At 40.1% G+C, this 27,320-nt stretch overlaps 1 protein-coding gene across 4 annotated transcripts; it reads left to right on the top strand.

The window, feature by feature from the left end:
- nap1l1 (nucleosome assembly protein 1-like 1) lies at window positions 1–25,472 on the top strand. 4 transcript variants are annotated; one of them, XM_061714157.1, is made up of 16 exons: window positions 1–136; window positions 5,975–6,011; window positions 8,689–8,777; window positions 11,163–11,265; window positions 13,244–13,385; window positions 15,235–15,327; window positions 15,735–15,863; window positions 16,034–16,105; window positions 16,182–16,321; window positions 17,325–17,470; window positions 17,566–17,585; window positions 18,043–18,165; window positions 19,366–19,395; window positions 19,492–19,542; window positions 21,850–21,885; window positions 24,853–25,472. In XM_061714157.1, the coding sequence occupies exons 2-15, from the start codon at window positions 5,995–5,997 to the stop codon at window positions 21,853–21,855; spliced, it is 1,161 nt and encodes a 386-aa protein (XP_061570141.1). In that variant the 5' UTR covers window positions 1–136; window positions 5,975–5,994; the 3' UTR covers window positions 21,856–21,885; window positions 24,853–25,472. The 4 variants fall into 4 exon arrangements, with proteins under 4 accessions (XP_061570141.1, XP_061570140.1, XP_061570138.1 ...); XM_061714156.1 differs by lacking the exon at window positions 21,850–21,885 and having other exon boundaries at window positions 15,235–15,315; XM_061714154.1 differs by lacking the exon at window positions 21,850–21,885.
- The last annotated feature ends 1,848 nt before the right edge of the window (window positions 25,473–27,320 follow it).

Genomic DNA, 27,320 nt, shown 5'->3' with positions numbered 1-27,320 from the left:
CATGTATATGAGCGCGGGCGGCGGGATCTCTCTCCCTTTTACCGCCATCGGAGCGGAGTCCCTTTCTTCCCCGGAGCCGCTTCTCTCTGTGCGCAGCGCCGCTTCCCAGCCCCCTGTCTCCGGCCGTAGCGCGAAGGTAAGGGTCGGGAGAGGCTCCCTACTCGCTCCGCCGGCGACCTACAGCTCTGTTGCTCTGTGTTCCTGTAGTTAAACCGTCCCCAGCCCGCCGCTGAGCCGGGAGCAGCGGAGCTAATGCTAGTGACGGAGCGGAGCAGCCATTGAGCCCCGACTCCTCCATGATGATCACGCTGCATGAAGGAAATAACTCACACAAGCGACACCTTAGACACAGCTTTAATGTGATTTCTCTAACAAATCCACGTTAGTGAATGATATCATATCGGATGGTTGCAGTAGCTGTCGGCGTTTTGGGGCGTTTGTTGACACGTGTCTAGTGTTTTTGTGTTTGACCTTATTTCTCGGAGGATGGATTGAAGGTGGGACTCGAGACTTGTGGCAGGCTGGTTTGACTCGACAGCAGGTTGTTACATAAGTGGAGCTGGTGCTGTGGTCCTGTGGTCCTAGGTGTCCGTCCTCTAGGACCACAGGACCAGCCACTAGGGCTGCACCTTTCAGGAACAGAAATAAGGGACGCCCCGGTTTCAGCAGAGCAGGAGCCCCAAAAGAGGGGACATCCCCAAAACTTCTTAAATGCACAGAAATGGAAGCAAAATGCTTTGGTTTAAAGTTTAAAGTGCTTTAATAGCGTTGATCTTGCAATACTGTACAGACAGACAACCATAACTGAAATAGCCTCTGCTCCTATATGATGTATGTTCACATCAGCCAGGATGTATAATATACCCTACAGGTGAAGAATATGGTGTGAAAGTTACTTTATTTCAATAATTCAACTTAAAAGATGAAACTAATATATTACCTGGTCGTATTACATGCAAATCAAGATATGTTAAGCCTTTATTTGTTATAATTTTGATGAATAGATGATCCTTTATGTCTCACTCAATGGGGAACCTCACATTGTTCAGCAGCAGTACACTCAACACACACATACAGGGGAGGGGTAAAAATATATAATTACGAAATATAGACAGTATATACATTGCAATGGAAATAAAAGTAGTGCGAATTGTTTATTGATTTCATTTTTTTTATTTAGGGTTTTCATAAACTGTGAGCCATAATCATCAAAATTATAACAAATAAAAGGCTTGAAATATCTCACTTTGAATGTAGTGGGAAATAATATATTTGTTTCACCTTTTTTATTTTAATTTACTAAATAAAGTTTTGCATTATATTCAAATGTTCCGACCTTCACCTGTATATTATGACATCAATAAATAAGAGCATAATACATGTCCGTATTGATTCAATACCGTCCTCCTACTCCGCGGTGCGCATGCGCAGAACCCGCTCAGCTTTAGCTCCACGGCCCCGGTCCCGCAGCGTGCACAGACCCGGCTCCAGATCCAGCGTTCACAGGCGAGGAGAGACACTTGTCTGGTGCTGGTTTCCCTAGGTATGGATTCTCTGACGAAGTTTGCTCTCCAAATAAGGTCCAGGCAGGCAGCCAAGTCTTTGTTTTTTGTCGTTGGTTGATGGTTTGCGGGACCAGCAGCAACACGTGGTCGCTCTGGGTTAGAGGAAAAGGCTTCCTCCACTAAAGCAACGTTTGTTTGTTTGTTTTATTGTCCAATCTTATATTTGGGATTGATGTTGACATACATACAGACGACAGAGCGGTCGATAATTAATATACTTTGTTTCAGAACTACACGTGATCCTTCTCGAAGCTGTAATATTGCGGATTGGATTCATTGATTGATCACATACTTTCTTAGTCAATTTAGCATTTTCCAGGGATTGGGGGTCATATATTTCAAAGACTTGCATGGAGAACTGTGTACTGTAACCTTTTACCCTATCTAATTTTGATCCGTTTTTGTAGAAGCAAAGCATTTTTAAAGTGTGTATCGGTACAAATTGGTTCTTATAGTAGTAGTATAGTAGGTATTTCACTATTAAATGTGTGAATGTCTGAAAATATTAAAATCTTGCTTAAACTTAAGAAGTCAGGTGGAATGAAGGAGAAATGAGTGAAAAATAACTTTTTTTTTTTTATAGTTTTAAGATGCTTTCATGTTTTTTTTAACTTCAGGATTGTGGTTAGAGCATATTTGAAAATGTTCTGGTTTTTTTGCCTTCAAACTTTTATGACAAGACTGAAATGTAAAATAATAAACCCATTAGATAATACATATTAAAAAGTAATGATTGTGAACGCTTGCAAGGGAAGTCAAGGGTTCTTTTTTGAATGGCTTTAATGCTTATTTAGTTCATACTCAAAGTTTTTTTGGAGGGGGGGGGGTTGTTTGGTTTTATAAATGCATGAGGCCGCTAGCTGTGCACTGGTGCAATAAAGTACTCAAACACTCTTTCCCAGTTGCAGAAAGACCCGATATAAAACTTGGCATTTAGAAATGGCTATGTTTAAGACTAGTGATCGCTCCATCAATGTCCCTTTTATGAAGGAGGAAACAATTTGACCTGTCACTCGACTTTGATATGAGCTCAGTGAGTCACCACAGTGGCCTTGCAGCTGAATGTAGGCCACCTGATATTGAGATTGATGTGCTATTGTCTCACTGACGTGCCTGTTTTTGCAGACATGGGTAACGCCACACGTTTTTGTGCGGGGACTTGGGCCTTGTAGTTGCATATTCAGTTAGCCTGATGAGCCATGGCAGGTGAGGGCAGTTAACCGCTTTGACTGTGTATCTGGCACCCAGAAACGACAATCACATTGGTTGCTTGTTCACATTTGAGATTTAAAACAGCTTAATACATTATGAACAGCATATAAATACCCCCTACCCCAAAAAAGAAAATTAATTTTGATTCATTTAATCTCTGCAGTGTGAGTTGTGCATGTAATTAGAGGAAACATGCAGAGCATCAGCTCCTGCCTTGCAGACATCAGGTGGAGACTAGTGGAACAAATGTTTGACTCGTAACGTGACAAGGTTGTTTTTGTGCATCTTAATTGTGCTTTTGCCTTTGGAAACAGCAGGGTCTGATTTTCTTTATTCATTGTGCTTTCAGGGCCAGGTTAAAATAAGAGGATAGTTGGGCCAGAAGAAACATAACACACATCCATTTAAGCCCTGTGCATAAATTGATCATTTTAGGGTGCTAGTGTTAGTATTCAAAATTATTATTTTTTTTATTTTGGGTTAATTGGGGTAAATTACAGCCAACGTGGAAGTAATAAGTATTGAAACTACGGTTGCCTCATTGTAAGTGTACATTTGATCATTTTCTCAAGAGATTAAGATTTTTTGGAGATGTTGAGAGGTGGGGGACTGACAGTCCCTGCAAGGGGACCTTTGAGTATGTATAGTTCATTCTGGTTAAATCCACAGTATTGAAAAATAAAAGGCCACTAAAAGGAGGAAGTGGCTTAAAAACCAGGCGCCAATCTTCCAACTTCCAGATTGAAGCCGTTGCAGCAGTTGATAAAAGGTGATATCCATCAACGGGGTGTGGCAAGTCGGTGTCCCTTGATAATTCTTTTATTTTGGCACTACATTAGATGACTTGTATAACACAATTTATGTAAAACTGGGCATGTGATCTTTTGATTTGTCTGGCAGAGTCAGTGACTGGCTGTAAGTTTGTAGTAACTAAGTTTCTTCTAAATACACTGGCCATTTCTGATGTTGTACAGATGGCGACATCAGAAATGGAGGTCACTGTTTGTCTGCAGTTCTGCAGCTCTAGTGAGGTTTGGCTGAAGTAGCTGGGAGCCACGGTGGATCATTGCAGGACCTTCCCAGTGGAAGACACTTATGGCACTTTTCCACTAGTACCTACTCTGCGCGCTTCTACTCGCCACGCCCCCGTCTTGCGCTTCTCCACTACGGGCTGAGACGGGTGGAGGCGTGCCGAGTAGATACTTTTTCTGTACCTATTCTGCCGAGGTTCTGAGCGTGCTGAGTCGGCTGTATCTGACGTCATCACACTACAGGCCACCGATTGGTCAGGAGGCTGGGCCGTCAGACGTTTGAATCAGGAGGATTCAAGCAGGAGTCAAGCAGGAGTCGGCGCGAGAACAACTCGCGGCTTGCAGCTCTTCATTTTATCCGACAGGCAATGGCAGCGCAAACGTCTGTTTCTGATCCAACTCTGATGTGCAGATGTTCATAAACCTGGTGCTGAGGAGAGAATTAAAAAGGGATCTAGACGGGTGATAAGGAACGACCAGATCTACCAGCTCTGTCACTTCATAGCTGCTCACGGCTCCCAGCCGAATTCTCAGCAGCGTAAAGACAAACTAAAAAACATTAAAAAGCGTAGTCGCTTGAAGCTTCTTTCACTCATTTTTTAACTTTATCGAACACAAGTCACAGACCCAGCAGCACATCTATCATCTCCAGGTTCTACATCTTTAGTGTCGTCTTCTCTGTTTAGATACACAATCAAATACGTCACAGCAGCTTCGCTCCAACCTCCTACTTCTCACCAGGGTATCGAAAAGAAACGAGGACGAAGCGAGTGGAGGTGGTACGAGGCGTGCTGAGGCGTGGTGCGCTGAGTAGGTACTAGTGTAAAAGCGCCGTTACTTGTGATCACATATGGCCTGCCTGACTGGAGGGGGTTCAACCCGGCCGACCAACCACAGGTCCAAGCAGATCTTTGCTAGTCCTTGTTTCAGCTCCTGACCCGCTCGTCTCCGATGTCGTTTAGGCAGCGAGACTTGAATTGATCTTTTGGTTAGAGATTAATAGAAAGTAATATTAATTAGCGTCATCAGTTAGCATAAGCGAAGCCGGCAAAGATAAAATGGCTTACTGTAATTGATTACGGTGGGCATCTTCCAGCTGGCTTCCCAGACCTGCTGTACAATGAGGTCAAAGGCACTTTTCAGAAAACCTATGAGGGATATATCACAGGGTCCAATGTTTTTTCAAATAGTCTTGTTAGATGTGGAGGGAGAGAATTGTCATTGCAGGTTTTAGGATGTGAATGGGAACCGAGTGACGCAACCTGAAGAGAATGTGTTTGGACTCTGTTATGTCATCAGCTTAAATGACAAGATTTCCGAGTACACACAAGTGTAGGCACTTTTACGCAGTTTGCTGGAGTGTTTATTTTTTTGTGTGCATTTCCTTTTTTTTTTTTCTCCTCAAATGATGCTCATTTTCCATTATTTCTTTGGGGAACAGTCAAAGAATTTAATTGGATGTTGAGAACTGGGTGATGCGTATATAATATCTTTAGATTATTGGGTATTAATGATTTGACAAAATGGTCAGAATAAGACCATTTCAAAGGAATAGTCTTCATCAGGCTGCTTCCCACTTTAGCCACACTGAAGACGTAACACGTCTTTATTTTTTTACGTTTTGTGGTCTTTCTAGGTGCATTACATTTGGTTTCTGGTGTCTGAACCTGCAATATCTTCTGCTGGTGAAGTCTTACACATAAAACGACTCGCATGGAAGGCAGTGAAAATGTCCGTACAGGTTATGGAAAACTGAGTCAAAAATAGTTACATTATTTTCATTTGGGGCTGATTCTTAAAAGATCTGTCAAGGTGCATGAATATAGAAAGTAATTTTCCAAACTCTGGGGCGTGTGCAAGGGCTGTTGACATTTAGGGATGCAACAAGTGATAAACTGGTTTCTTGAATTGGACAATTTTTGCAGCTTCTCAAACTTGTATATTTCCACTGTAAAAGTTTCAGTGGTTAAGGACCTCTGTGGTGCTGCTAAAATGCATCCAGGAACTTTAAGCAGATTTTTTTATTAAACGTTTGGGATCACAGGACATCTTTAAACCTACAGTAATTTTATAGTTTTTATCGGGAGCCTACTGTTGAATTAATCACTTCTGAATCAAATGTTTGACATTTTTGTGTTTCTAAATGAATGTTCTCTTTCTTTCTAGCATCACTTGACTCAGCTGAGATGGCAGACATTGACAAGTATGTACATCCTCTATAACAAATCAATCACCTGGCTTCTCTGCCGCTTTATTTAGGTTCTCTAACAGCTGGAAGGCAAACATCTGCTGGGGTGTCACTGATCTGGGTGTGGTCAGGCTAGCTCCAGTAAACCCCCAGAGGGCAGTGTAATAGTTGCTTCCTTGAGAGACCCTGGCGTCTCTCACACGCACAAACATGCAAGATGACTCAGAACATTTGAGTGATGGACAAAGCTGCCTGTCACAAGTGACACTCCTGTGAATGTCAGAAAAGATGGTTCCCTCCCGTCTCTTCCTTGTACACAAATACCCCAAATTTTCCATTGTTGGCCGCTGCAGGACGAAAACAGGCTGTGCTGGTGAGAGTGTTGCGTATAAAGTCAGCTTTCCTGCAGTCCATTTTGAAATGGGTATCATGTTTCTGGCTGGAGCAGAACAGTATGTGAAAAGACTCCAGTTTTGGTTACCTAAACATCTACACAGCAATCACTAGCTTAAGCATTATGTTGTTTTGTATGAAGGTAGTGACTGAAGTTACTTGTACAAATTAACATTAATTAGCTGTTTTCAAGCCAGGCCAGCCAGCCGTAAACCTGTTAATTGCGCCAGACCTCATTTTGCACACAGAAAAATCGTTACTGTTTCCACTGCTGGGCTGATGGCCCCGCTGTGTTGCCCCTTTGACCCATGGTGGTGGCACAGTCAACACTGTCCATTTATTTAATCAAAACTTTATCAATATATAATGTTTTGTTGACTGGCTTCTAATGCACGGAAGTGAAGTGTTGGTGCAGCTGCGTTAGGATCAGTGCTGCATTCATTTACTACTGCTACTAAAATAGCCAACAATGAGTGCCAGTCCCAGGTGATTACCAGCGGCCTGAGCTGTCAGTCCCAGAGCAGTGGTGACCTCTAGACCAGTTTAAGGCCTGGGGTCACTCACACCAGCGAGGATACGTTAGTGAGCACTGATGGCTAACAGAAGTGTCCCTGTCTGAAGCAAGTCTATCACAAACACAGTTGATAAGAGCCATAAAATAAACTGGACAGAGTCTGAATTGTTAAACTGTCCTCTTGCCTACAGATGTTTTGGTGCATGCTTTTTTTTTTTCTTTTTTTTTTAACATTCAATTTCTTAACACTTTTTTTAACATCAAATGAAGAATATCAAAAAAAATATTTTTTTGGAATTAAACTTGTGTCCACAAATACAGGACTGTCTCAAAAAATTAGAATATTGTGATAAAGTTTTTATTTTCTGTAATGCAATTTAAAAAAAAAACAAACGTCATACATTCTGGATTCATTACAAATCAACTGAAATATTGCAAGCCTTTTATTATTTTAATATTGCTGATTATGGCTTAGTTTAAGATTCCCAGAATTTTCAAATTTTTTGAGATAGGATATTTGAGTTTTCTTAAGCCATGGTCAGCAATATTAAAATAATAAAAGGCTTGCAATATTTCAGTTGATTTGTAATGAATCCAGAATGTATGACATTTTTGTAATTGCATTACAGAAAATCACAATATTCTAATTTTCTGAGACAGTCCTGTATGTAAAATAAAAAAGCTTATTTTAACAACAAAGCACATTGAGGTCTGAATGTCCATCCAAAATCTGATTGGCTTGTTCATACAGTCTCAGGTGTGTTGCATGGAGCCATTTTAGAGGATTTGGGTGTCTTGGGTTTTTGCTTTTGTTCTTTCTTTCCAACCTTGGAAATTGGTTTTGTCATTGCTCTGAGTCTTTGGCTTTTCTTTGGGGAACATTCTCAATTTTGAAAAGCAAACACCGGAGTTCGCTGCTATTCTTTCACTTTGACCTGATAACCTTTGCTTGATCATGCGATTGTACCTTAAATGCTTTATACGGTTGCTTATATTATTTTAAGCAAGATTCATGGATGCTCTGTAGTGTGCAGCCTTGCACCGTGACCATGTTGTAGTTTTTCCTGGTGGGATTTTTCCAGCCTGAAACAAGCAGAACACTGTGCTGCTTCTCCTAGCTACTTTACAAGAATTTGCAAGGCAGTTTTGTATAACTTTACATGCTGGCTTTTAGCATAACAAAGAAATGTGAGTTTTGTTGAAGAAAAAACAAAAAGAATTGTGTGCTGAGGTAAAGACTCAGCATGCTTGTACCCCGTCACCAGCTCCAGTCCTATCGGGCTCTACTGGCAGCTAGGGTAATGTGGAAATGGCAATGGGAAAGTGACTGGCATGCCTAAGTGCTTTTTTGACTTTGGCTCGGTGGTGTGTTGCAGTGTAAAGCCTGTACATCTAAAAAGCCAGTTACAAATCTGAAGTGACAATGCAAACCAGGTTTTAAAAGCATTGTGTGGGACAGTTGACAAGAAAAATAAATGTTAAAGAAATACGACAGTTTTATTCAAAACTTCGCTGGATGGCATGTTGTGTTAAGCATTTCTTTGCTGGTTTGTTTCTACAGTGTTTTAACCAGGAAACGCCAACGTACCAAAGTTCTTTCCTGACGTTGGTTTAACAATAGGGTAATTCCACCTGTGTTGACTCTGATTCTGAAAAACAGAACAGCTGTTGAGCTGTATTATGGAGATAAAAAGGAGGAAAACAATGTGGCATTCTCAAGTCATTATTGGTGTCTGTAGCGGTTTGGCTCACCTTCACGTTCTCCATCCCTGTGTTCCCGAGCAGCAAAGACCAGACCGAGATGGACCCGGCAGACATGGAGGACGTGGAGGAAGTAGAGGAGGAGGAAACTGGAGAGGATGAGAACAGCAAAGGTAAACTAGCAATGAAAATCTGATGAAAATCAGTTATGAAAAGCAAAGCAACGTGAGTTCATGCAGGGAAAAGTATAGCCGATAAAACCTGCAAAAGCCTTAACACAGGATGGATGATGAATTATTGAGATGCTTTTAGAGTGTCGGCTTCAGTCGCAGTCCAAAGTCTGTTTTGCTTCTGCCTGTTATTTATACAGTTATTTGCATGACATGATTCCGAATCGTAGTTGGAAGCTTTCAAGCACTAATCCGCTTTATTTTGGATCCCTGTGATCATGTATCTTTTAATACGCCGTAAATGAATCGGAATGCTGCTCGTATGGGCCGACCCGGCTCATTTTCAATGGATATAGATGGCAGTTAAGCTTTATCTTTTTAGAGAACGGCTGAGCTGTCTTTAAAAAAAAACTAGACTTGAGAGGACTTTCTGGTTGCCTATAACTTATGTCCCAGACCTACATTAGTTCTGAAAATTGATGGGAGATTATAAATGAGTAATACACTTGCAGCTTGTGAGGATTAACAGCAACCTCAAACATGGCGTCTACATGTCAAAGCTGCAGTTTGTGCACCAACAACAAACTTGGAGTGGGAGGAAAACTGATGCATTTGAACATAAAATGTATTAAATTGGTGCAGAGGAATAGTTTAATTTCTAAATGTTTTATTTGAAGGCATCTAGTTCTTGTTGCCATCAGCAAAAACCACCCAAATGACTTTGGACTCTCTCCAATCGTCTATAGTGGAAATTGCATGGAGCTGCTCTGGACGTGGCAGGGGTGACTAATGCTACGTTTTATGATATACTAGGGCTGGGGATCGATTCAAATGTCAAGATTTGATTCCGATTCTTAAGATTCAGAATCGATTATCAAGATTCGATTCCGATATTGATTTGGGTTAGTGTTATTAAAACTGTTTTATGAGCTGTTGCATGAATATGACTGTAGTTCTACAACATATTAATACTAGTATTATATTGAGATTCAACAGCAAGTATTGCAGCTAATGATGCTGTAAGGACCAATCACCTCCCAGAATGCTGATAGAACTGCTTTCAGAAACATCATGTGGGTCAGAATTACCAAACAGATCCAGGGAGGAAACAGAGACGGATGAAATCGGTTTTATTTTTTCCCACATTCCGTTTTTATTTGTTCCATTTTCGGTCTATTTTGGTTTTTTATTTTTGAGCATTTGGTTTTTAGCATTTTTTGCAAATGTAACCCCAAGACAGTATATAAAGTAATGAAATATAGACAATTTATGCAATTATAAGCTAACACTTTAATGTTTTCATACCTTTAAACATGGCACCAGTTATTCTCGTGTCCAACAAAACATTCCTTTTTTGGGGATAAACAAAAATATAACCAAAAGTTGTAATGTAATGATGAAAAAAAAATACAAATAAAAAAAAAAATCAATCTTTAGACGTATGAATCGATTTTTAGGAATTAATGAGAATCGATTTATAATTGGGAAATCGTTTTTTTTCAACACAGGCCTATAATATACGTACTTCTGATTTGGAGGATTACAAATGTTTTTGCATCAGACTTTCAGTAAAACATGACGGCTCTCTAAAATGCACCGTTTGTACATGTTCTTTGCTGTGAAGCGTTACACCATGCACTTCAGATCATGTCCTGAATTTTGATGTGTGGGTTGTTTTTTTTTTTTTTTGATTGGTAATTTTATTTTTTTTAAAGAGGGGACATATATATAGCTTTTTCCCAACAAAATGTTAAACAAGGAAAAGCCTTAAATGGGTCACATTTTGGAATAATTTAATAAAACGCTCTTTTACAAGTGAAACATTAGTCTCTCCACCCTTAGAGCATCCTTTTACAAAAAAGGCACTAGGCAAGTTAAATGCAGTAAAACATCAGTAACATAAAGATGCTGGAGGTTTAGCACCATAACATCCAGTGTACACTGATGTGCAGCTCCTCAGGAACATAACTATGCACCGGTACAATAACCGCCATCTGACGGGGAAGCACAGGTGCTCCCATAAAATCAATTTAAAAGGCTGAGTCTTTCCAGGTTTTTCCACTTCTGCACATTGGACAGTACGCACCTGCTAAGAGATCAAGATTCTTATTTTTAGTCAGTAAATTCATTCAGCTCCAGTTTGGGGGGTACCATGCCAGCCTGTTTTACTTCTATTCACTGCTACCTTTTTTTTTTTGTACGGTATATGCAGTACACATGCTTTTTTATTAATGCAAATGAAGTATTTTGAATTGAGTCAACAGTCTGTAGTTGGTGTGCACGAGTGGCTCACTGTTGCTTTGTGCTCTTGCAGGTTAATACTGATTTATAAACCCATTCCGGTCCAGTTTTCTTTATTTTGTACTTGATTTTAATGTCTTGGAACAGCTCGTCAGCTCACTGTGCAGATGATGCAGAACCCACAGATTCTGGCTGCCCTGCAGGAGAGGCTGGACGGTCTGAATGGCTCGCCATCGGGGTACATGGAGAGGTAAGGGATGTTTTCTTTGCCTGGTAGTCTCGTCTAAGAATAATCAGGTTGTCAAAGAGCAGGATCGGCTGCTTTTTAGCTGCTCATTTTACATGATCCCCTCCCTCCTTAATGCACACAGCCCGGATCAATACACGGGAGGAACGGTTGTTAAGACACTGTTACATAAATATATTTCGCAACCCTCTAGCAAAAAGGCATCTGGGGTAAGATAATGTCAACTGTATGACAAACTTTCTGTGTGGGACCCTCGTGATGTAAGATTTGTTGCCGTAACGATCAGATTGGACACATTAAGAAAGCTGCCAGTGACTGTAACAACTGACTGACCTCAGCCTGTTAAGTGAGTGGCACAACGAGTTGCACAACACACAAGGATTTGATCTAAACTCAAATGATGGCAATTTCCTTCTCCTGGTGTAAAGACTTCAGTATGAGAGTGTAATACAATCTTTTCCTGCTTTAAGAGCATGCCTGAAGACTTAGTCTTCATACAATGGTGTGCAGGAAAATAAATCTCTACTGCCCTGGTGTGACATGCCACATTAGTCATTGATCTGGAACAGATTAATAATGGCTGAAGGATAATTAACTGAATGAATACTTTGATAATGAGTCATTTTATGTGTTTAGACTTTTGAGGGATTACTTGCCAGAATCATTTCTACTTTTTTTTTTTTTAATACATATACAGGACTGTCTCAGAATATTGTGATTTTCTGTAATGCAATTACAAAAAAAATGTCATACATTCTGGATTCATTACAAATCAATTGAAATATTGCAAGCCTTTTATTTTAATATTGCTGATCATGGCTTACAGCTTAAGAAAACTCAAATATCCCATTTCAAAAAATTAGAATATTCTGGGAATCTTAAGCTGTAAGCCATAATCAGCAATATTAAAATATGTCTTGCAATATTTCAGTTGATTTGTAATGAATCCAGATTGTATGACATTTTTGTTTTTTTTAATTGCATTACAGAAAATAAGGAACTTTATCACAATATTCTAATTTTCTGAGACAGTCCTGTATTTCACAGCAAGTATTAGTTGGTTATGATACTGAAAGTGCAACAGGGTTTGAAGTGGTCAATGAGGTTACATGTTTTGATTGAGAATAATAGTCACTGAAAAGCTTTAACGTTGCATCTGTAAGCGGAGATGGTCGCATGAGGTTCCTGCGTGCTGTGGGAATGTAGGTCTCTTGGCTCCGGGGCTGTGCCGCCCACCGCTCCTCTCCTTAGAAAAATCATAAGCAAGCAGCTCTTTGATCACAGTGTCAAATGTTTGGCAGCCACCAAAAAAAAAATCACCAGTTACATCCACGCATTTGGGAATAAAGATACACCCCCATCCAGGATGGTGTAGGCGTTTCAATATTATACCTCTCAAAGCCAGGTGAGCAGTACTTTGAGATGATACATGTGGATGTTTCAGGCACAGGGTTGTCATTTAGCTTGAATGCCTTGTGTTAAAAAATAACAAAAAAAAAACCTCAATGTTTGAAGATGTAGTTCAAACCTCAAGATAGAAAATGTAAAATTTAAACTAAACTGGTTAGAAACGCAGTCACCCGTTCATAGCCGGGCAATGAGGTCAAGGGAGGGTTTTATAGCATTTCATGGATATGTTGGTTGATCAAAATGGTATAACAGAATATGAGGGGGTTGATCATGTGACTGACAACAAGCAGTTCCCTCAGTGCAATTCTGCCTGGAGGAATGTAAGCAGCAGCAACAAGAGATGACGTTTAAAATGCGAGTGACACATTTTAAGACGTCGGAAGTGCATAACTAAAGATTACATCGACAATAAGGACTTGAATTGTCACAGAAGGCCATGATTTGATACATGGTACAACACCTGCTAGAAGTCGTATGGCATTCATGTGACTGAAGTCCTAGGATGAAATTGTTTGTCAGATTTGCTTCTGAACATTAAGATTGATCTTCTCTGCTCCCTCTTTCCCCCCAGCTTACCAAAGGTGGTGAAGAGACGTGTGAATGCCCTAAAGAACCTCCAGGTCAAATGTGCCCACATCGAGGCCAAGTTCTACGAAGAAGTGCATGAACTGGAGAGGAAATACGCTGCCCTCTACCAGCCCCTATTTGACAAAGTATGTCCTGTTCATTGCATTTTATTTATTTTGTTTCTCTGGTTTATATACCGTATATTTATGTAGTTTCACTTTGACGTGCCGTGGTACATTTCAGTACTGGTTGACCGGTGTGACGGACACTTGACTCCCATGTACAGTCTGTCTGACTAACGGTGTTCAGCAGAGGGTTGTTTAGGGATGAGAAGTCATTTTCCATTTAGTGACACAACAAACGAGTGTAAATTACGGAAGAGTATTAGGGACATGCAGGAGAAAAAATATTTGGGAGGAAGATTTTTTTTTATTTTTATTGTGCACTTTGACAAAAAAGTTGAAATGTCAAGATTAATGTTGAAATACAATTTCAAGAATAAAGTAAATTTCGCCTTTTTTCTCAACATTTCAACTTTATTCACGAAATTTTGACTTTTCTCAACATTTCGACTTTTTTCTCAATTGTATTTCAACATTATTCTCGACATTTCGACTTTTTTCTCGACATTTCAACTTTTTTCTCCAACTGCATAATGAGAAAAATCTTCCCCTAAAATGTTTTTTTTTTTTCTTCTTCTGTCTGGCCCTAATACTCTTCCGTAGTAAATGCTGTCTGCCACATGCATGCATCATATATGCAGGGCCTGTTTGCAGAAGCATCAATTACGCCGAGGTCCAAGCATTTCCTCCTGCTGCTGTTATGCAGTTGGAAAGGTTCCAACTAGTCAGAACAAAACCTCCCACTGATTTTTAAGTATGGCGGTTGGGGCACCACGATCTTCGGCTTGATTGCAATAATCAAGGGAAAAGCTTATTTCCATGTTTGTTAGAGTATCCTACAGATGGTTTCAGTGTGGCTGCCCAGCAGCTGAAGCTCATTCCACGCAGCTCACATACTTTATCCGTTCATAGTTGAGTGGATGAGTAAAAAGTGCTGTATGGTACTTTTTAAGTTATATTTATGTCCCAGTTTATAGTGCCCCCTGGCCAAAAATTAGACTAAAAATCACACTATTATAGTCAGTTGATGGACTACACATGACAAACAATTTTAACACCCAGCAGTCGATAACTAAATCGGTAGCACATTTACTGAAAGGGACTTTCTGATGCCATTTGTCATCCACATGTAACTGGATATATGGCAGTTGGATGCATTTTAATGACTGCGCTCTGTATATGTTCAAATGTTGAAGCATTACTCTGAGCTAAAGCGAATTAAACATTTTTGTGGTTCATTTTAAAAGCCCAGACGAGATGTGGACTGCTCAGGTTTCCTGCTTTAAAGGGCAGCGTCTTTTAGCCCAGGACAATAAATGCAAACGCTGCTGTCAGGACTGTATCTTTGTTAAAAATTCAAACACAGCCTGCATTTCCAGTATATTTCTACTCAACCAAGTCTGAAAATTCAGACATTGATTTGGATCACAAGATGAAGCGAGTGGAATGAGACGATGAGTCCCAGGTTTCTGTTTTTGTTGTTGCATCATAGTGACATTGTTTGAGATCACTTTTTCAACACTTGAGTCAGCAGCACTGGGAAGCATTTGATCCTGCACTATACTGAACATTAATATCCCGACACCTGACTTTCTCACCAAAGGAGATCTGCTCTGCTCACAGGCTTTTGTTGCCTTTGACTGATGGCTGGATGCTCCTCATTCTGCTGACAAAACACTTGTCTACATGTAAACAGAGGATGGAAACGGACTTTACCAAGATAAACTAGTGTTAGGACATCCCTCTTAAATATGGACTTTTTATTTGGAAACAGTTTTTTTTTTTTTTTTTTTTTTTTTTTTTTTTTGGAAGATCCTGTTTGTGGGACATTTGTACAAATCTGACATTTCCTACTTTCTTGTCCTCCTTACAGAGAAGTGACATAGTAAAAGCAGCTTACGAGCCCACGGATGAGGAATGTGAATGGAAGGCAGATGAGGAGGAAGAGTTGACAGTAAGTAAGCAGGTACAGGTGATGTATATGCCTGCATGCTTCCTGTCTAAATATTGGGGTTTTTGTTTCCTCTTAGTCACAGCTTTCTACATTTGGCTTGTAATCATCGCCAACATAAGCTGCACTTCTGTGATGTACAGCATGTTACAAACATTTAGTTTTTCATTACACCTCAGATGCCCTTTTTTTTTTTTTTTTTTTTATCTTTATATTGGCTTTTGGGGTGTTTGATTTGTATATGACAGTGCTGATTGAGTGAGATGGCAATTTCCCAAAGGGATTATTAGTCTGAATCTGAGATTCCTTAGACACCTGGAACCAGAATGCACAGTAACTTGTGTGCACTATTTAGTGTTGGTGTTTAGGATTTCTGTATTAATAGTGGTGTGAAATGGCTGAGCAAAATGTCTCTCAACCAGGATGAGATGAAGGAGAAGGCCAAGTTGGAGGAAGAGAAGAAAGACGAGGAGAAGGAAGACCCCAAAGGCATCCCAGAGTTCTGGCTAACAGTGTTCAAGAACGTGGACTTGCTTAGCGACATGCTGCAGGTCGGTTCACGCTGCTGACGCAGAGAAACGGGTTGCCGACGGCAACCGTTCAATGAAAAATCAAGACTTGCTTCCACCTGCTGGTGGAAGTTTGCATGTGCCATCAAGGATGTTTAAAAACTGTTCCTGACTTTCTCCTGTTTGCTGTTTGTGTTTCCGTCGCTCCTCAGGAACACGATGAACCCATACTAAAACATTTACAAGATATTAAAGTAAAGTTCTCTGATCCGGGACAGCCGATGGTGAGTGCCCAAACATTCAGTCTCAACAGTTTCAGGCGTGAACCGTCTCTGATTTTGTTCTTTTGTCGTTCAACAGAGCTTCACATTAGAATTCCAATTTGAGGCGAATGACTTCTTCACAAATACAGTGTTGACAAAAACCTACAAGATGCGGTCAGAACCTGACGAGAGAGACCCCTTCTCCTTCGACGGCCCAGAGATCATGTCCTGCACAGGGTGAGTGACGCAGCAGCAGCCACGTTTGTTCATGTTAAACCCAAGTGTTATGGCGCTTTTCCACTAATACCTGCTCAGTTCAGCTCGACTCGCCTTCGTTTCTTTTCAATACCCAGATCAGAAGTAGGAGGTTGGAGCGAAGCTGCTGTGACTTATTTGATTGTGTGACATAAATGAAGAAGACAATCAATCAAATTTTATTTGTATAGCACCTTTCATCCAGGTACATGAAATACAAAGTGCTTTGACATTTTGACTGAAAAATAAGCGTAATAAAAACTGGGAGACCAATGCACACTGACATACAATATAGTTAATTAAAATGAAATCATGATAAAAGTTAAAAGGATTAAGGCTAAAAAATAATCAGTCCACAACAATAAAAATAATAAAAACATTACAAGAAATAGATGAATAAATAAAACAAATACCTTTAAAAAATGTTAAATGGAATAAACTATAAAATTTGACGCTACATAAAAGCCAGACCAAAGAGATGAGTTTTTAGTCTACGTTTAAAAAATGTCCACATTTGCAGCTCCTCTCAGATCCTCCGGCAGAACACTAAAGATGTAGAACCTGGAGGAGATGATAGATGTGCTGCTGAGTCTGTGACTTGTTTTCGTATATCAAGTTAAAAAATGAGAGTTAGAGAAGCTTCAAGGGGCGACGCTTTTTAATTTTTTTTTGTTTGTCTCGGCGCTGCTGAAAAGTCAGCTGGAGCCACGAGCAGCTATGAAGAGACAGCTCCTGGTAGATCTGGTCGTTCCTTATCGTCCATCTAGATCCCTTTTTAATTCTCTCCTCAGCACCAGGTTTATGAACATCTGCACCTCAGAGTTGGATCATGAAACGAGTCGGGCGGAGTAGGTACTAGTGGAAAAGCGTCATTTGTGTGCTGTGACGTGTGGCTTTCATTAGTCTTAATGTTTCTACCGCCCTTCTGAATCCGGTGTAGTTACCCGAATGTCTTTAAATGTGACCCGTAAATCTGTGCCAACAGCTGCACAATTGACTGGACGAAGGGCAAGAACGTCACGCTGAAGACGATCAAGAAAAAACAGAAGCACAAGGGACGCGGCACAGTGAGGACTGTCACTAAAACCGTCCCCAACGACTCGTTCTTCAACTTCTTCACACCACCAGAGGGTGAGGCTCAACGCTGTCCTTCACACGCTTCATTTTCCATTTTATGGCAACAATGTTTTTGAAATAACTTCCCTATTTTTCTTCTTCCTTTACAGTTCCAGAAAATGGAGAGTTGGTAATTCACGCTTCTATTATATATTCCATAATTTGCTGATGTTTGTGCCGTAGATGTGTAAATATGCTTTACTGTAAGTTTTCAGACGCACATTAAATGGTAGTCGGCTGCACGGCACCTCCTCTTTATTTTTTATATATATATATATATATATATATATATATATATATATATATATAAAATAATTGTGTATGAGAGAGAGATATAACGGCTCTTTGAAATGTTTCCAGGCCTAGTTTTTTTTTCTTTCTTTGTAGTGTCCCATTTAAAACTTTAAAGTGTTGGATCATTGCATTTGGTTTTCTCTTGGGGAAATACTTTGAAGTATTTAAGCAAACCTAAGTGCACGAGCAATAAGATGCTCACCTCAAACCTGCAGTGGGACTGCTGACTCAGCTCGGTTGTTTTCATGAAAAAAGCTGCAAAGTACTTGAATAAACGGCACGTCTGTTTTCAGGATGAGGACTCGGAGGCCGTTCTGGCTGCAGACTTTGAAATCGGCCACTTCATCCGCGAGCGCATCGTACCTCGGGCTGTACTCTACTTCACAGGGGAGGCCATAGAAGATGACGACGACGATGTGAGTACAACACTCCATTAGCAGGAGTTCCAGGTAGATTCTTCAGGGGCCGGATTGTTGCTGCGTGGCTCCTGAGGCCAAAGTGGCCTTCAGGAACCTTTACGGGGCAACAAACATTCCTATGCTGGCATATACAAACAGCAGGAGATGTGCATTACCGCCACCTTGTGGTCAGCTGGTTCAGGTTCTTGTGTGGTGCTAGTGTCATTCAATTTTATATATATAGTATCTATTACAACAGAAGTGTCTCTAGGTGTTTTCCAGAGACTCAGAACATGAACCCCGAGCATTTATTACATAAACAGTGGCAAGGAAAAACTCCCCTTTAGGAGGGAAGAGACCTGGATCATAAGTTAAACAAGCAGCTGCTGGGACTGCTTGTCTGACATGCTGGAAATGGAAACATAGTTGGTTTTTAATGTTGAATGTATTTTTTCTTTTTTTCTGTATTAGATCAGTTGTGAAGTTCTAGATTAAAATTGAAATGAAATTGTGGACTGCTTTCCACCTCAGATAAACTCTTAACTGTGCAGTGTTGTTCTCATTTCACTGTCTTCATTTTGTGGAATGGTCTGCTTTTTTTTTTTGCAGAGTATTTTTAATTTGATATTCTCTTTATATAGTGGAAATGTATTTGGTTTGCTTTTATTATGTTATGTTTAGTACTGTATTTTAAAATGTTGGCGGACCCCAGGAAGAATAGCTGCAGTCATGCTGTAGCTAATGGGGATCCTAGTTAAACAATTAAACAATAAGGGGGAACCTCCTGCCGGATGCCAGCTGGGCAGAGCAGGAAAAGAGAGAACAGAGAATGAATAACAGAAAAGGAGACACAGACACCATGGTTAACTGGTGCAATACAGGGATGACTATATAAACAGATGTACAGCAGACGCTGAGGTGGCCGGGGGGGCATGAAGGGCTGGACCAAAACTGTTAAGGCTTTTTCAAGCACAGTTTTCTTCCAATGCAGGTTCGATGAAAATTATAGCTTTAATTTGAATTTAGTGGTTTTAAAGTGGACTTTTGAAAAAGTAGCAGTAGATATAGAACTGTATAGATGTGGAAAGAAAGAAATAAGCTGGAAAAACTGTCGAGGGTTGAAGGAGGAAATGTGAAAGATGTGGGGGTAACTGCCCATGGAGAATGTACAAGGGTGGAGTGTTTTTGTTTTAAGTAATCAATTTATTTCTCTTTCAGTATGATGAGGAGGGAGAAGAGGCAGATGAGGTAAAACTATCTTTTTTTTTTTTTTTTTTTTTTTTTTTAACACTACAACTTGCAAATGTATGCATTGCTTAATGCTGTAACGTGCTCTGTGTTCAGGAGGGTGAAGAGGAGGCTGACGAGGAGAACGACCCTGACTATGATCCCAAGGTGAGATGACGCACACAGACGCTCCTCTAAAGATCTCTCGTGTCCTGACAAAAGGCCGTGTTCAGCACTTCTCAACTCTGTTGGCTCAGGATACTGTTTGCTGCTTTTACTGGAGGCAGTCAACCCTTCCACTTTCCAGATGTCACATTTAGAGTTGCTAAAGCGCAGGTCCCTTTACAAACCCCTTCCTGGGATCCAGGTAGAGCAGGGCTGTCCTCGCCCCCATTATGAGAGCCCAACACACTGAACACATCTGATTTATGGTTTAATCGCATCATGGTCTGGGTTTGATTTCCAGGCCAATATGAAATATACAATTATTGGTTAATTTTTCCCTTTTTTAACAACTGTTTTCAGCATAACGCTCACCAGCCAGTTAAGTCTGAATGCTGCATGTTACTAAAATCTAACCTCCAGCCTCACTGATCCAGTACGCCTGAAACAGGAAGGCACTGCTGGACAGCCAACCCAACAGGCTCAGTTTATCCCAAACTACGTGCACCGCCACTGAAAACTTGGTTAACAAAAATGGTTAAGAGACTGGTCATTAATTAGGATGGAATATTCAATATATTGATATTATTAGCTGATGAGAGTTGAATTGTTCCGTAGTAAAAATTGCAACTTGAATTGTTTTTGATCATCTTCAGCTTTGCTTCCTTTCTGCCCTCTCTGTACTTGAGCCACCCTCATGCATGCCTTCTCACTGCAGCTAGGAGTAGAATTTGGTTCAGCATGTAGCTGAAATAGTTGAATCATCGAGACCAATAAGCCTCGCCTTCCTGGACTGGCTGTAGCTACAACTTTGTAATAGAGGGAATGCGCATGACGTCACAGATGCGACTTCACAGCGGGTTGCACCAAATTCGTGGCCAAATATTAATGTCCATGGACCACTGGTTCTTGGTAACTGCACCAAATATTAATGTCCATGGACCACTGGTTCTTGGGGTAACTGTACCAAATATTAATGTCCATGGACCACTGGTTCTTGGGGTAACTGTACCAAATATTAATGTCCATGGACCACTGGTTCTTGGGGTAACTGTACCAAATATTAATGTCCATGGACCACTGGATCTTGGGGAAACTGTACGGCTCACTGTCAAGTCCAACTGACGCTAATTTAAGCTGATAATCAGTTGTTATTCCGTCTTCTCCACAAGTAGCAGCTATTTTTGCTGATGTTTTGCCACTTGGTGAGTTTACATGGGAAGTTTAATTCCCCTTTAATTCAGAATTAAAATTAAATCCGATTTAAAATGAGTAAAAATTACCATGTAAACGCCTCATTCCGAATGAAAATGGCCATTCAGAATTAAACTTAATTCTGAAGTAAGTGGCTGGTTTATTTTCATTTTTAAATCTGAATAGATTAATTCCACGATCATGTTTACACTCATTCCTCTTTAAATTAATTCTGGTCTTTCTTTCTGCTCGTTCCCTCGCCCGTCTGTCTCCATGACCTTATATTCCACGCTGGGCTGGTTTTCCTAACAAAGTTTCAAGATGCAGCACGCAGTAAACGCTGGTCAAGAGCAGAGACCATTTATTTAATAAATAGCTTGGAGGACCTGGAAATAATTAAAAGAACAGAGCGTGAGCTTTTCAAAGTTGTAGCGGCTAAGTTTGTTTTTCTTCCAGTAGACGTAACTTCCGGTCCCCCCCCTATCCAATCAGAACCTTCCCAACCCCCAGACCTGTAGAGGAATTGGAGAAAGCCGATCAAACGTGTTTTCCGTGTAAACCTCAATTCAGAATTACCATTTCCATGTAAACTCGAAGGTAAATAGTTTAATTCTGAATGATTTAATCCGGAATAATTAATTCCGAGTTAAACATCATGTAACCGTGGCCAGTGTGAGTAGGGGGTTGGTCCAGTGGGGAAGTGACGTCAATGCAGACCCTCTATTGCGTCAAATGTTTCTTTTTTAAAGTGAAAATTCACTTTATTTGAATAGAAACTCAAACAAATAAATAGGTTATTGCCTGTCGGACTCCAATTTGCTCATTTTCCACATGCAGTAAGTGCCATGGCGATGGGTGTTAGGTTAAGATTGACTTTTGGAGAGCCGTGTGAGCTCAAGAGCCACGTAAACGTACTCTGTAAAGTACAGAAGTGTCAGGACTTTGGACCACAGGCCGTTCTACCCGTTACCCAGTCGGGCTTGAGTTTAGGGGGCAGTAGGGTCTTTGACATTTTTGAATTCTGCTTTTTTTGCTTTCTTTTCCTATTCATTAATGTTTCTTCATCTCCAGTCACTTTTGCATCTTTTGTCAGCTACTCTTTAAATTTTTCCTCACTAGGTTTAAGTGGTGACTGTAGAAAATAACCCTATCCTGGTAGGTACAGTTTGACTTGTCAGTTTACTACCATCCCACCCCCACTCCCCCCCGACTCCTACATCACTCTGTTTTGGCATTTGCTTTCCTTTTCCTGGTTTCCATCCACCGTCTCTGCACCCCCCTCCCGCCCTTCACATGCGTACCTCCCACTTCGCCGCCGCCCTGCACTCTCCCCAATTACTAACATTCTGGTTTTGTTTTTGTTTTAAAGTTTAACCCATAATGAGATTGCCATTTGCACTTTTATGATTTCTGTATGTAAAGTTTGTCTAGTCCTCCCTTTCTTTCTTTTTTTTGCTCCCATATTGAATTCTTGTTCAAGTCTTGTGCACATATGCAGGCTAGTTACAGATTTGTCAGGACAATTTTTTCCTACCATAAATCCTCCGCTTCATCAATGGAAGTTGATGCCAATTTTGCGCTATTGGTCCTTTTTTTCTTTTCCGTTCAGCAGTTTTATCAGTTTTTCTAAAACACAGTAGCCAACCAAGTGTCTGAGGTTGCCACTGCAAACAAAAAGGTCTAGCTTTGCAAGAGAAACTTGCTTTTGGTAGAAATAATGCAAGTTCCAAATTCACATACATGAGAAGATTCCTGTCATCTGCCCCAATTTCTGTCATTGGTCAGAAAAACTCTTTTCTAGTACGATTTTAGTTTATATACAGGACTGTCTCAGAAAATTAGAATATTTTGATAAAGTTCTTTAATTTCCGGTAATGCAATAAAAAAATAAATAAAAAATGTCATACATTCTGGATTCATTACAAATCAACTGAAATATTGCAAGCCTTTTATTATTTTAATATTACTGTTTATGGCTTACAGTTTAAGATTCCCAGAATATTCTAATTTTTTGAGATAGGATATTTGAGTTTTCTTAAGCTGTAAGCCATGATCAGCAATGTTAAAAGAATAAAAGGCTTGCAATATTTCAGTTGATTTGTAATGAATCCAGAATGTATGACGTTTTTGTAATTGCATTACAGAAAATCACAATATTCTAATTTTCTCAGTCTTGTATGTGCAGAAAAACAGTCCTTTTTCTACTTTAGAGTTCATTCCAAACCAAATTTATGCACAATAACACAATGACCTAGTTGTAATTTTGATGTGTTGCATCTGTCAGCTGTAAACATGCCTTTAATTATCCTCATCTTTAACATCTACAATATTCTAGTATTTTCTTCTTTTTGTTTGTGGTGGGTAATTGGCATGAGGTCAGGATCCTGAGATTATATAAACACGCATTTCTTAGTCTTGGTATCATCACAAAATGAGCTCATATTGGCAAATGTCCAAGTGTGAAGAAAATATTCTTCACCAAGTATGTCGTGTTTGACTCAACTGTCCCTGGAACGAGCTTTTCAACTTCAACAAAGTCTAGATTTGATATCCAGTCACTGAGAAAAACCCCTCCGTTCTTAGTTTGTTCAGCCATTAACACGTGTTATGTAGTCTTGTCTTTGTCCAACATGTAAATTATAAACTGGATTTTCTTTCAGTATTAGTTTAGACCTTAAAGGGCATCCTTTGTTTGGAGTTACTGATCCCTTAACTGTGAGCAGTGAAAGGAATGTAAAGTCTATTCTGCAGCCAGAGTCTGATCAGCAGCGACTCGAGAGGACGTGGGACCAAGTTTCCATCTGCCTGCTGTAGTCGAGCCTCTGCAGAATCTCAGACGGTTGAGGAAATCTAATTTCTTGCAGTGAAAGTGATTCTCTTGCCAGTTGAAGCTCGAGTCTCTGGGTTTAATCTTTCTTTTATTGGTACCTTCTAAACCTAGAGCCAGTGTCTCTAGCGTACAAAGCACAGCCTTTTCTTTGCTCTCGTTGTTTGTACAGATAGAGCAAACTACAGTAGTCAACATTTGAAATGGATCAGAAACATTTGTGCATGAATTTCGAACAATATCGTTGATGTTTTAGGACAACTTTGAAATGTTTTGATCCACTTGAGATATTGACTGTCGCTGCACACGGAGCCAGACGGGAATAACATCCTTACATCAGTCTCGTCTGTTAGTACTTTTAACTTTCCACCAGTAAAAAAACACTTCAAGAACAGTTCCCTCAATCTGGCACAGACTAGGTTTTATTGTTTTTAGAAATGCAGCTCGGTCTCTATTTCCAGTTTTAGACTTATGGAACTCAACTTTGTCAAGTTAGCTTTGTCAACTTTGAAAACTTCAAACACTGAGGACATTTTTCCAGCCGACGGTGGTTGATATTAAAACGTCCAGGGCCGTGGGAAATAAAGTAGAAAAGGAAATGTACATGACTGTCTCAGAAAATTAGAATATTGTGATTTTCTGTAATGCAATTACAAAAACAAAAATGTCATGCATTCTGGATTCATTACAAATCAACTGAAATATTGCAAGCCTTTTATTTTAATATTGCTGATCATGGCTTACAGCTTAAGAAAACTCAAATATCCTATCTCAAAAAATTAGAATATTCTGGGAATCTTAAGCTGTAAACCATAATCAGCAATATTAAAATTTAAAATAATAAAAGGCTTGCAATATTTCAGTTGATTTGTAATTAATCCAGAATGTATGACATTTTTGTGTTTTTTTTTTTTTTTTGTTTTTTTTAATTGCATTACAGAAAATAAATAACTATCACAATATTCTAATTTTCTGAGACAGTCCTGTAAGTCACAACTTTTGAATACAATAAAAGTCAGTGTTGAACCAAACACATGTCATGTATTGGCTTTTTGATCTGCGGAAAAGCAAAACCTTTGAAGGATGACAGATCATTTGAGCCGGAAGCGGCTCCCTGCCATTGGTCAAACAGGAAGTCCCCATGTCCATATCTGGTAAAACTCGTACCAAACGTTCACGTTTGACCGTGTGAGTGTCTAGTGTTGAAGTGGCTTTGGCTGTGTGTGGATGTGTCTGCGCGGAGCGTCCGTGTGCAGCGTTTCTAACCCCCCACCCTCTTGTGGTTTTTCTTGCAGAAGGATGCAAACCCCCCAGCTGAGTGCAAGCAACAGTGAGGCCTCGCCTGGCTGCCTTGAAGATCCAACTGCACTGTAACAGCTTATCCAATTAAAATGACAGGAAAAAAAATAATAAAACACACAAAAAAATATATAAATTGAGGAAAAAAAAAAACGTATAGTTATCGCCTTATAATGTTTTGTATTTTTCTTGGTAGGGAATTTGAAGAAAAGGTTACAAGATTTTTGTTACAAAAACTTATGGTAATATACTGGGAGCTGTTTGGCTCGATTATACATAGTATTTTACTAGATCTGTTTTCTTCTTCTTTTTTCCTCTGTACAATAGACTACAGGACAATAACTCCCTCAAAAAAGCATGAACATGTTTCTTCATTGCTAAACTAGTTTGGGTTCTCGTGAAGTTTTTTGTTGTATTTGCTCTTAGACAACAGCTGTGGTTAAGACTGCAACACAGTGGTGTCAGTTTATCCGCCTCCCTTTTTTCTTTTACTCCAACCAAAGTTCCAGCGTTCATCCGTTCTCATTTAGTCCTTTTTTTTCCCCCTCTTCCTCCTTCCTCTCCTCTTTGTGGGGCCTCCAGCACTACAAGGCATCGTAGCATTCCCAAACTAGAGACCCCCACGATAGATGGGTGACCTGCAGCTGGGCGTTCATTCCAATAAATCTAATATTCCTGAGCATAGGATCCAGAATTGGCGTCATCCTCCACGTCCTTTGCCACTTGTACTCACTTGCTTTTTCACTCAACACATTCCAGTAATTAGGCTGGTTTTAGCATCACGAGTGATCCAGAAGTTTTGCCGCTTTTCAACTGGGACTGTTAAAAGTAAATAAATAAATCAAAAACACGTAAGCTTTTGGTGGTTAGTTTTGCTTCCAGGAGTTGGGCACAGTCGGGTTGAGTCTCTCGAACATTCCAGAGAGTAGTTTAACGGAGGAAAGGGGGTCGACACTTGGGCGGGATGACCAGTTTGCGGGACCAGCCGGTACCAGTTAACGTCGTGCTTCAGGCTCCGTATAGGCTCACCGTGCCGTGGCTGTCGTCTTTTCTATTGCACTTTGTACTAATGTGTGGTGTATCAGTGGCATCCTGTTCTCAATTATAGCCGAGTATTCCTTGTAAGCAGCACTTTGTTTGACGCCCCTCGTCGCGAAGGGCCTCAGGGCTGGTGGTGCAACCTCGCTCCGCCGAGAGCTGAGCTTTTGCCATCCCAATTTAAGTGCATTACCTTTTACCAGAGGAGGCAAAATTTGAGGCTTTTGAAGAGACTATATTGGGCAGATGTAGCACAGGGGGCTACAAGGAAACAGTATCAGCCCCCCCCTCACCTCACCCCCTCCCTTAACGTCTTGTGACACCAGTTCATGTCTGATCAGGTAGCTCTCAGACCAGCCCTCGAGTATTTCTTTTCCTTCCTAAATCACTGTGAAAGCGAGGGGTCCGCGTGCTAAGGCCGGCGTCGGCCAATGACCCACCAACCCTCCTCACCTCAGCCATCCTTCTTCGTTACCCAAAAAGGCCACAGAAAAAGCATGTCAGAGCAATACTTGCATCCAGGAGGGGGCGCCAAACCTCGCCTGCCCCTTCCCAGTCCATTTGTAATGCCTTTTTAGTTGATCGGACAGCCAAGAGTCGGTGGTGTCGGCAGGCGTCTGCCGTGGAGTGCCAGGGTACCTCATTCTGCAGGGAGTATTCACACAATGTTCATTGGAAAGGATGTGATGGGCTTTCTGTAGTCCCTCTGAGCAGCTGTTGTCAAGGCAAAATGCTATGCTACAAAAATACTAATGTACTCAATAACTGTAAGTGTGTGTCCATTAATAAATTGGTCAAACATGTCTCCCTCTCTTTTTCCTTTTTTCCCTCCATCAGTTTCATGTTGCGAGTGTTTCGTACCTTTTTAGTATTGTAAGATTTAACGGTGAAGTTAATTTAGCAAGAAAATATATTTACAATGTTAATGTAGTTAATTAGTTATGCATTTGTGCTTTATTTACTTGTTTACAGATTCAGATGTTTATACCAGCACAACAGTTAGAACACTCTTGAATGTTTTTTTTTAATTTTTTTTATAAACTTTATTTAAAAGAATTATTACAGAATAGTATCCAGGAACAGTATACAAATAGAATACAGAACATGTGCCAGGGGTGATGTTCGTTATTCAAGAAGATTATATATATTACACAAGTCTACGGTTTTAATAGCCTTTTCATTTGTTGATTTAGTGATTAATTTTAAGTAAAATTCAATTTCTTTCTGGAAAACATAAAAGTGAGGGGTTTTCTTTGAAAATGTACTCTTATGAATGTGAAATTTGGCAAGAAATAAAAACAGATTTATCAAAATAACATTTTCCTTCTTAGGGAAACAATGGAAACCAAAAACATTTTCCCAATGTAAATTAAAATAGAACATTCTTGAATGTGTATTTTGTTTTACGTTTCCTCGGTCTAGGTGA

The sequence above is a fragment of the Cololabis saira genome, chromosome 23 (genome assembly GCF_033807715.1).
Source record: "Cololabis saira isolate AMF1-May2022 chromosome 23, fColSai1.1, whole genome shotgun sequence".
NCBI classification, from domain to species: domain Eukaryota; kingdom Metazoa; phylum Chordata; class Actinopteri; order Beloniformes; family Belonidae; genus Cololabis; species Cololabis saira.
The sequence above is the reverse complement of the archived record's forward strand: the minus strand, read 5'-3'. Positions and strand labels throughout refer to the sequence as shown.

Excerpts from the sequence above, each read along its gene's own strand:
- nap1l1 (XM_061714154.1), top strand. Across the intron at positions 17,586-18,042 it reads TTCCAGAAAATGGAGAGTTG|GATGAGGACTCGGAGGCCGT; the intron begins GTAATTCACGCT and ends GTCTGTTTTCAG. Across the intron at positions 19,396-19,491 it reads AGGGAGAAGAGGCAGATGAG|GAGGGTGAAGAGGAGGCTGA; the intron begins GTAAAACTATCT and ends CTCTGTGTTCAG.